The sequence below is a fragment of the Pinus tabuliformis genome, chromosome X (assembly GCF_031772625.1).
Source record: "Pinus tabuliformis cultivar Carrire ecotype Pingquan chromosome X, CPIR1, whole genome shotgun sequence".
Lineage (NCBI taxonomy): Eukaryota > Viridiplantae > Streptophyta > Pinopsida > Pinales > Pinaceae > Pinus > Pinus tabuliformis.
In genome coordinates this window covers 1,330,434,248-1,330,444,914 of record NC_142308.1, presented here as the reverse complement: position 1 = coordinate 1,330,444,914, position 10,667 = coordinate 1,330,434,248, and the positions used below count along the sequence as shown (strand labels likewise).

Below are 10,667 nucleotides of genomic sequence, written 5' to 3'. Positions count from 1 at the left end.
CTATCATATTAACACCCAATGAGGAGACTAGCCACAGCAACTGACCTAAAACTGCAGGACAGATGCTGATAAATCTGTGCTATTTCATTTTTGGTTTTTCCATGGGGAAGATCAGGATCCAAGTTTTTGTTAGAAGAGCCTATAGGGCAAAATCCGTTTGATGTGTGAAGTAATTGGGCTTTTTGGAGGAAGAACAACAAGCAGAATTATATCCCTAACACTTTTTGGGTTAGGCTTGGCACAACTTTTTCTCAATGCTTGGCCATTCGCAATGTATGTTCAAATTTCGATTTAAAACAGTAAATATACAATCAATGTATGTTCAAATTTCGATTTAAAACAGTAAATATACAATCGATATTCAAATTCCTATTTCAAACACTAAATATACAATTTATATATACAAATTTCTATTTCAAATAGGAATTAGACATATCGTGTTTTTTTCCTTTCCTTGAAAAGGATTAGGAGCACAAACATTGCGTCGGAAAACATATCATGACGATCCAACAATTTACTAGAAGAATGCAAAACAAACTGCAACTGCCCAAAATTGCCTCTTTCAGTGGGTTGTTGGAGAGTGACGATCCTTTCATAGATGGTTTTTTAAACGATGAAGCCATGGATGGCAATGGAAACAGTAGCACACTACCTCAAGTCCAGTCCTCCAACCTCTTTCACTACAATTTCAGCAATAACAATGACAACAATAGCGATTGCTGATATGCAGTTGTCCCAAAACAAGAAGAATTAGCAGTCGAGAATGACAACAAATTCAATTCTCTCAAGAGGACCCTCTCCTTAGCATATGGGCATGATGAAACCAACCCTGCAAAGAGATTCAACAACATGCAGAACAACTAGAACTACAACGTCAACAATAATGTTTCAGCGTTGCTTAATTCAATGTAGCCCAATCAAACTTTCCAACAACAGAACTTCCTAAGCGCATTGAATGATAGTCAACAGAATTTCAGACTTCCCTACATTCATAAAATGCATTGGACCACCTAAGCAAACAGAAAAAAAAAATACTTCAATTCCAGATGCACAGGTATGCGAATGCATTCGGCCTTGATGGCAGTTGTATATCAGAAACAACTTCGACTGTCCAGTCTAGGAAGACAAGGACATGCCACTGGTGAGATTGTAAACTACATAGCTGTAGATGCATATCATTTTGGAGAGTTTCTGTGGTGGCTACATTGGGGTTGGACCGTCCCTTTGCAAATATGTGTAGCAATTGGCATCCTTTTTGCCATAGTTGGATGGGCAGCTATTCCAGGTTTGCTCATCATCATTCTTACTCTCATTCTAAACAAACCTCTGGCCAAAACCCTCCAGAAGTGCCAAGCTGAGTTCATGACTGCATAGGATGAAAGACTCAAAATAACATCTGAAATTCTTAATAGTATGAAAATAATCAAACTACAAGCATGGGAAGAAAAATTTAAAGAGCTGATAGAAAAATTCCGAGCTATGGAGTTCAAATGGTTGTCTTCAGCACAATTTTATAGAACATATGGTACCATACTCTACTGGATGTCACCCATCATTACTTCATCTATAATTTTTGTCAGGTGTGCTATCATAGGGGATCCACCGTTAACTGCCACAACCATATTTACAGTGCTTGCAACATTCCGTGTGATACAAGATCCAGTGAGAATGCTACCTGAAGTTTTGGCTATATTAATTCAAGTTAAAGTCTCCTTAGATCGTCTAGACAAGTTCTTACAAGATGACGAGCTGAGACCAGATCCTGTTGTGAGGAAAGCACTTGTCGGATCCCAGTATACCATCGAAATTCATTAAGACATACTCAGCTGGGATCCAGAATCTTCATTGACAAAGCCAACATTGAAGGGAATAAATCTACACATTAAAACTGGAGAAAAGGTAGCAATTTGTGGCTCAGTGGGATCAGGGAAATCTACTCTGCTATATACAATTCTTGGAGAAATCCCAAAAATTTCAGGAGATGTAAGTTGAACATTAACTACTCTTCTTGAGAAAAAGTAACCATTTCATAGTTCAACAAGATTGTAGATGCAACTTTTTTTCTTTCTATATACAAAAATTCTCCCATAAACTTTTTGATTGGACTACGTGCAGATTGAAGTATATGGCAATGTTGCCTACGTGGCACAAACAACTTGGATTTAGAGTGGTACTGTTAGAGATAACATACTCTATGGGAAACCAATGGACAAAATTCAATACAAGAAGGCAATAAAAGCTTGTGCATTAGACAAGGATATAGAGAGTTTTGCTCATGGATAGATGACAGAGATTGGGGAGAGAGGATTGAATATGAGTGGAGGACAAAAACAGAGGATTCAGTTTGCTAGAGCAGTATATAACGATGCTGACATTTATCTATTGGATGATCCCTTCAGTGCAGTCGATGCTCATACAACTTCAACTCTATCAAATAAGGAGGAGACATTACATAAGAGAGACTCCAAGACTTGCTAATATTGCTTGTCATAGTATGAAAAATCTGGTTTACCTCTGCATCAGATCTGTAAAGATCTTAGAATGAGATCTAGACATATTAATGTGAAAATTTCTGTGCATATTAGATATAAAAGATTTGAGTTTTGGGTTATCAAAGCTATAGATTGAGAACTACATGGATTGCTTGATAGGATGGCTAGTTCGATTTGTATATCAGGATTGCTAGCTTCTTTGTGGTGGTAGTGTGAGATCAATTGGGAATTGCTACTCGTTTCATACTTCAAGAGGGAAATGAATTTTCCAATGATGGTGGTGATGAAGGAACCCAGCAAAAGCACAAAGAATAACATAGTTGATTGAATAAAAAAATCAATTGTGTAAATACAAATAACACACCCTACAAAGTGATGTCTTCTTGAATATTGATCAATATGAATGATTTTCCTTTCACAGTTCTTGTGTTTTGATTCTTTATGAATAGGAATTGATTCATTCAACTAAAATTGGTATTGTTGATTTTGATGGCACTTCTGTTCTCCAGCTTGATGATTGGGTGATGTGCCAAATTTACAAGAAAAATGGTAATTCTCAGAGAGTACAAGGGGTAGAACGATATGAATCACCAAGTGCAGATGAAGTGATGGCTTCTTTGCCTGATATTGATCAGCAAAACAAACTGCAACTACCCAAAATTGTCTCTTTCGGTGGGTTGTTGGAGAGTGATGATCCTTTCATAGATGGTTTTTTAAACGATGAAGCCATGGATGGCAATTTAAATAGCAGCAGACTACCTCAAGTCCAATCCTCCAACCTCTCTCACAACAATTTCAGCAATAACAATGACAACAATAGCGATTGCCGATATGAAGTTGTCCTAAAACAAGAAGAATTAGCAGTGGAGAATGACAACAAATTCAATTCTCTCAAGAGGACCCTCTCCTTAGCATATGGGGACGATGAAACCAACCTTGCAAAGAGATTCAACAACATGCAGAACAACTACAGCTACAACATCAACAATAATGTTTCAGCCTTGCTTAATTCAATGCAGCCCAATCAAACTTTCCAACAGCAGAACTTCCTAAGTGCATTGAATGACAGTCAACAGAATTTCAGACTTCCCTACATTCAAAACATGCATTGGACCACCTAAGCAAACAGAAAAAATAAAAATAAAAAAAAATCAACAGCTGCAAAGCCACTGACATTTGACACACAGACAATATATCTAGGACAGTGATTTGATCTTTATCGAATTTAAATGTCATAAAAACAATGTATGAAACAACTAAATTCCCCCATTTCACAATTAGTATAACAACACATGCATGAACACCATAACATTAGAAAAACTAGCACGCTATGAATTGGGCAATGGAATGAAAACATACAGGACAGTCTTCATCCCTCTTGATCAGATTGACATGTACTGGAACCCTCCTGTCTGCTGGCTCCAATTCTTTAGGGCATTCAGACTTCTAGATACTCTGCAGAAAAACAATTCAATGCCTATAAAAAACATTGTAGTGTAGCATGAAAATCAGATTATGCTTGTTTAAACTAACATAATATGCAGCTTTCATCATAAAAACAAAAATGCTAGCACATACTACTTGACACAACATTACCATTTAGAATAACCATAATTGTCCAAAAGACATAACTGGCACAAATTCTGCTTGAATGAAAATAACGCTGAAGCACAATTCCCATTCTAAAATCTAATTTCTGCATCCCTGTAATAAAAGTGGCATCATATAGAATGCTTCAAGATAGGTCTGCAATTAGCTAAGTAATTGGACCATTGAGAGGCCATGATGGATGAAAGTTGTATATATTATTATTCTCCAAGGACCACGGAGCTAACTGAAATCCATTTTTATATGATTTGTGACACAGGCAAAGTTAATCAATATTACCATACTAGCTGACAATAGAGTTTCAGATAACAATGTGATATGGTTTAAGGTCTTCATATCACACCAAATTTTGAATTGAACAGTGAGCCTTATGATAAATACAACAAAATGTATCTTCACACATTGTTTGATTTCTCCATTGGATTTGGTTTTGCAAGGATCATAAAAACAATGTATGAAACAACTAAATTCCCCCATTTCACAATTAGTATAACAGCACATGCATGAACATCATAACCTTAGAAAAACTAGCACGCCATGAATTGGACAATGGAATGAAAACATATAGGACAGTCTTCATCCCTCCTGATCAGATTGACATGTACTGGAACCCTCCTGTCTGCTGGCTCCAATTCTTTAGGGCATTCAGACTTCTGGATACTCTGCAGAAAAACAATTCAATGCCTATGAAAAAAATTGCAGTGTAGCATGAAAATCATATTATGCTTGTTTAAACTGACATTATGCAGCTTTCATCATAAAAATAAAAATTCTAGCACATACTACTTAACACAACATTACCATTTAGAAAAACCATAATTGTCCGAAAGACATAACTGGCACAAATGCCGCTTGAATGAAAATAACGCTGAAGCACAATTCCCATTCTAAAATCTAATTTCTGCATCCCTGTAATAAAAGTGGCATCATATAGAATGCTTCAAGATAGGTCTGCAATTAGCTAAGTAATTGGACCGTTGAGAGGCCATGATGGATGAAAGTTGTATATAATATTATTCTCCAAGGACCACGGAGCTAACTGAAATCCATTTTTATATGATTTGTGACACAGGTAGAGTTATTCAATGTTACCATACTAGGAGTAATGAGCAAGAGATGTCTCTGTGTACGATGTTGCCATGGAATATAATAGGCATAGGAACAGTGTGGGCTGAAGGACAATACAGAGCTCCTTCATGAGCCCAAGCATTTGTTTTCACCTCCTTATCAACCACCTGTAGCTTCTTTGCGTCATAAGGAATATATCCTGGCAGGGATTCAGTTCATCACAATGTGATATGGTTTAAGGTCTTCATATTTCTAGGCAAATACATTAGAATGTTGTTTGAAAAGATTAACATACCTCTCCTTAAAATTTTGTATATTGATATGGATACCCAATTGTTGTTCGCGTGAATTCATTTGTTTAACTTCACCTTCAACTAGGCAATCTTTAAGGTATCTAAACAAGTTCAATGGATATTTATGACTACTTTTATTCCATTTCATAGCCACTTTAACCCTCAAATAGGGTTTTCTGCATGGCTTCCTCAATTCAAACTCATTATCATTGACCCTTGCTTTCAAAAAAGCCCATTCACATTTCAATATTCTTCCACACACTATGCCTTACGGCGTTTCCTTTGCAACATTAGGTGCAAATGCTAGTTTAGTTATCTCATCCTAATGTGAACCATTCATCACAAACAATTTTTTTATAATTAATTAAACTGTAACAAAAACGAAATGACCGTTGGAAAGCAATTCAACTTAGCTTTTTCGGACAACGTGTTTTAAACTAGGTGAAAACAATGTTTTTGCACTTAAATAATATAAATTTATAAAATATATTTTATATTTTAATATAAATTTACATAATTTTGTTTTCCCAAATTCCTTAAAAGAGAAATTTATGAATAGGCAGAAGTATGTTTCCATTGCTATTCCTTAAAAGTAAATTTGAGGTGTCTCCATGGGGAACACGTTACGAAGTTTCGAATGACCGCCAAATTTGTCGGGACTTTAGTTGGAGGAATAATATGACAATACGTTTTGTGTAGAGTCTAAATATGTAGTTTTGACTATCCGAATTGTCCGGAGGATTGTAGTTTTGACTATCCTAATTGTTGGGAGGATTGCATATTTAGCGAAACCAGGGAGTGTTATTAAGAAGCTTATATTTAAGTATAAATTTTTGGATCGCATTGTGTATAGGATTATTATTTTGTTCTAACATTTCAGGTGGTAATTTTATACACAATTTGATCCAGGAATTTTCTATAAATATGAATAATGGTAGGAATCATCATTTTAGTAAGTATAATTTTATTTAAATGTCATATTTATACTAGCATTTGCACCAGAGGTTGCAAAGAAAACGCCGTAAGGCATAAAGTGTGGAAATCCATTATCCATGTAGTGTGTGCATTATTCAACAAGGTGGATCTTTCTAATTTGTTGCAAACATTTATGTTGTTGCATTGCTAATTTATTCAGAATCTACTACTACCTCCTCTTCTTGGAATATTAAATTTCTTATCACCCCATGATGACAATCCATCTAATTATTGGAATCACAATTTTTTCCACTTTAGTGGGTTTACCTTCAACCTAAAGAAACATGAATTTGAGTCACTCAATTAAAAAGAAATTGCTAAATTGCTATTTATCAGGTTTTCAGTAAAAACAATTAATAAATCATATTTACAACCCTTGAAATATTTACAACCTTTTAAGTCTTGTATTTATAACTCATATTTATAACCCTTTAAAATGAAACAAACTATCTATATTTTTATTAATAATAAAAATAATCTTCTTTATAAAACTGACACTCACATGCTACTCCTATTGAAAAGGAATCAATACTCTTTGATAAGCAAGGAAAGCATTATACTCGACCTCAGGGAACTCAGTGGGCAAAATTATCAATAACTAGTTAATATTGATTTGCATCAATTTCTTTTGGTCCAACCAGCAATTAAAATCCATCCCCTGCCACTGCAACAATAATACACCATATATCACCTTCCCATTAAAACTAAGAATGAGCTGCAAGTAAACTGTGAGAACGTGGATGCCTCATAAGCATGGAGTTAAGTTTGATCCCTGAGCTTTGCTACAATCCTCAACTGTAGAAATATTGAAATTTTTAAGAAGACTCTGGCCATTTCATAAGCAGCCGAGTTGACAAAATAGCTTGTCTGTTGTTGAGTCCCAATCATAGAGATGTCTATATGAGTTATGTCAATGTCTAAGTAGAGCTGTTGAATATGGAATGTCGGTGTAAGTCCTCATCTTTGTCCAACTTATGTCAAAGCAAGGATGCTACATAGGAAGAAAGAATTGGTTAATCAATTTTGGATGATGGCATCTTTTCTAGAAAATGCAATATCTCCTTTATTGATTTCAAAACTCCATTGCTTCACTTGCACCTATCTTCTCAGGCTTTCATATTGATAAAAACAATGTAGAAAATTTCGGTTGATTTAGTTTCAAACATAAAATCTACCCCAACTTCATCTAATGGGCTTGTAATATAGCCTTCTTTCCCACATTTTCTTGATTATAAAATAATGTCAAAGTAAAACGAGAGTTAGAAATATTTTCAACAATAGCCACTTGCATGATAATGATGTGTTTTCAGCTATAAAACACTATTTGCAGTGGCTGGTTGTTAGTGTTAGAATATAAAATCTACCCATTTCAAAACTCCATTGCTTCACCTGCACCTATCTTCTCAGGCTTTCATATTGATAAAAACAATGTAGAAAATTTCAGTTGAGTTAGTTTCAAACCATAAAATCTACCCCAACTTCATCTAATGGGCTTGTAATATAGCCTTCTTTCCCACATTCTCTTGATTATAAAATAATGTCAAAGTAAAACGAGAGTTAGAAATATTTTTCAACAATAGTCACTTGCATTAGTTGATTATTATCTCGCTTGGTTTTCATCCTTATGGCTTAATATGGGCGAACCATTTTCTGCAAGATTAGGAAAGCCTATTGTGTCTTTGAGTTTGCTGTCCAAGAAGCAGGTCAAAAACATGCATGGGAACTTTTAATGGCCTAACATTCCCTATTTCATTTTTGGCTTTTCTGACTTTTTTATATCAGTCCCTTGTCCAGAACACTTTGGTTAGTCTAAGCAGGAATAAATTCAAGAAATTATAGGCTCTTGTTTTCTACAATGCATGAGCGTTTGATGACAGAGAGGTATTAGTAACTCGTCACTGCGAAACTGAAAAAGGGTACGTAACCAACAAATCATACTACCGTATCTGAAGAAAAAGCAGCAGCTAAAAAGAGAAATTATACTAATGCATATATAGTTTACTTGCATGATAATGATATGTTTTCGGCTATAAAACACTGTTTGCAGTGGCTGGTTATTAGTGTTAGACTATAAAATCTACCCATTTCAAAACTCCATTGCTTCACCTGGACCTATCTTCTCAGGCTTTCATATTGATAAACAATGTAGAAAATTTCAGTTGAGTTAGTTTCAAACCATAAAATCTACCCCAAATTCATCTAATGGGCTTGTAATATAGCCTTCTTTCCCACATTTTCTTGATTATAAAGTAATGTCAAAGTAAAACGAGAGTTAGAAATATTTTTCAACAATAGTCACTTGCATCAGTTGATTATTATCTCGCTTGGTTTTCATCCTTATGGCTTAATATGGATGGACCATTTTCTGCAAGATTAGGAAAGCCTATTGTGTCTTTGAAAGATCGATTAGATTAATGAAGGACATAAGTTAAAAATGTAGTGATAATCCTGTAAACAAATATATATACTCTATATATATCAAAGCAGCAGACTGAAGGCACTGAATTTGCCCATTTCAGACTCGTATATGATATATCTATTCAAATGTTTACATAAACCAATATTTCATCCACAGTGGCTAAGAGTAGTGTATATCAAAGACTGAAGGCACTGAACTTGCCCAATTCACTCATATATCTACTCAAATTTCTACACAAACCAATATTTCATCCACAGTGGCTAAGAGTATATATCAAAGTAGCAGACTGAATGCACTGAACTTGCCCATTTGAGACTTCTATATCTATTCAAATTTTTAAACAAACCAATGTGTGATCCACAGTGGCTAAGAGTATATATCAAAGTAGCAGACTGAAGGCATTGAACATGCCCATTGCAAAATTCAGACTCATATCTATTCAACTTTTACACAAACTAATGTTTCATCCACATAGGCTAAGAATATATATCGAAGTAGCAGACTGAAGACACTGAACTTGGCCTTTCCAGATTCATATATCTATTCAAACTTTTAAATAAACCAGTGTTTCATCCACAGTGGCTCGTGATTTTCAAAATATTTATGTATGCCATAATAAGCACTTCACAAATCAACTAGGAATTGAAGGCACTTGCACAAAGAATATAATAACAGAAAACCAACGTATTCTTGCACAATAATATTATTGATGATAACACTATGAATAAATTGTTATTTCTTTGTTGTAAGCCAGAGCAGGATCTTGATCTTCCTTGGCACAGATGTTACTGTCATATGGACTGAGACGAATTTTTGCAGCCCCATTCCTCAATCCAACTTTATTCCTTTTCAATTTTGGGGCCATGTGAATCTGATAGTAGCCAACAGCTTTTTTCTTCTCCTTCTCAACCATCTCACCACCATCTTTCTGATTTTCTTGATCTTTGCCATGTTCCTTGCATGCACTACTGTTGAAGTCTTGACAGCGGGATTGTTGTTCTTGGGCTTCAACAACATTATTAGGTTTAATGGACAGTAATTTTCCCACAAACGAAGGCCTGGGTTCGATAGGATTCCCCATCAAATCTCTGAAACCCACAACCCCCCAGTTGCAGGGATGAATCTGTTCATTCTATGAAGATCTACTCCATCAAGAATCATGGTGCCAACGTTGAGAACGCCCTGTGGGTGACCAGAAGGACGACGGACCTGCAGTGCCAAGAAACTCATCCCACTGAAATATGTGCTCCCGTAGCCCTTGAGGAGAGTGGAAAGCAAGACCCTCATAGTTCCTCGCAGGGTATCCCTGAGGCAACCCACGCAGTATATCTCCATCATCACAGCAGAGGTTTCACAGCGGAGAAAACTCTCTTCCAATCTGAATATGGCCTTGTCGTTCCAAGTAGGGTTTGCACCCCCTGTTCTGTCAATTTGCGTCGTCGGTTTTTTCTCGAAATTGATCCATACAACATAGTAGGTCATGCACAACAGATTGCATAGCAGAAATAGGACACATTATTGCAGCAGTTAGTGGAACAGCACGAAAACATTATTGCAGCAGGCGTGGAAGAGAACAGGAAGAGCAGAAAGTGGAAACAGGAGGAACAGAAATGGTCGTGGAAGAAAACCGGAAGAGCAGAAAGCTGAAGAGGAGAAACAGAAATGAAGTTGCACGACAGATGTCAACCATATGCCAGTTGAAGGTGCACGCCAGCTGGCAAACGTAGAAACAAAGTGTAGGCGAAAAGCTCACTCAAAGGAAGGCCTATCGACCTAAATATTGAAATTTTTAAGAAGACTCTGGCCATTTCA

The 10,667-nt window shown here is 35.9% G+C and overlaps 1 protein-coding gene across 1 annotated transcript; it reads right to left on the bottom strand.

The window, feature by feature from the left end:
- Nucleotides 1-9,935: 9,935 nt before the first annotated feature.
- LOC149144993 (uncharacterized) lies at nt 9,936-10,337 on the bottom strand. Its single transcript, XM_089452328.1, has one exon. The coding sequence runs from the start codon at nt 10,335-10,337 to the stop codon at nt 9,936-9,938; it is 402 nt and encodes a 133-aa protein (XP_089308454.1).
- Nucleotides 10,338-10,667: the final 330 nt, after the last annotated feature.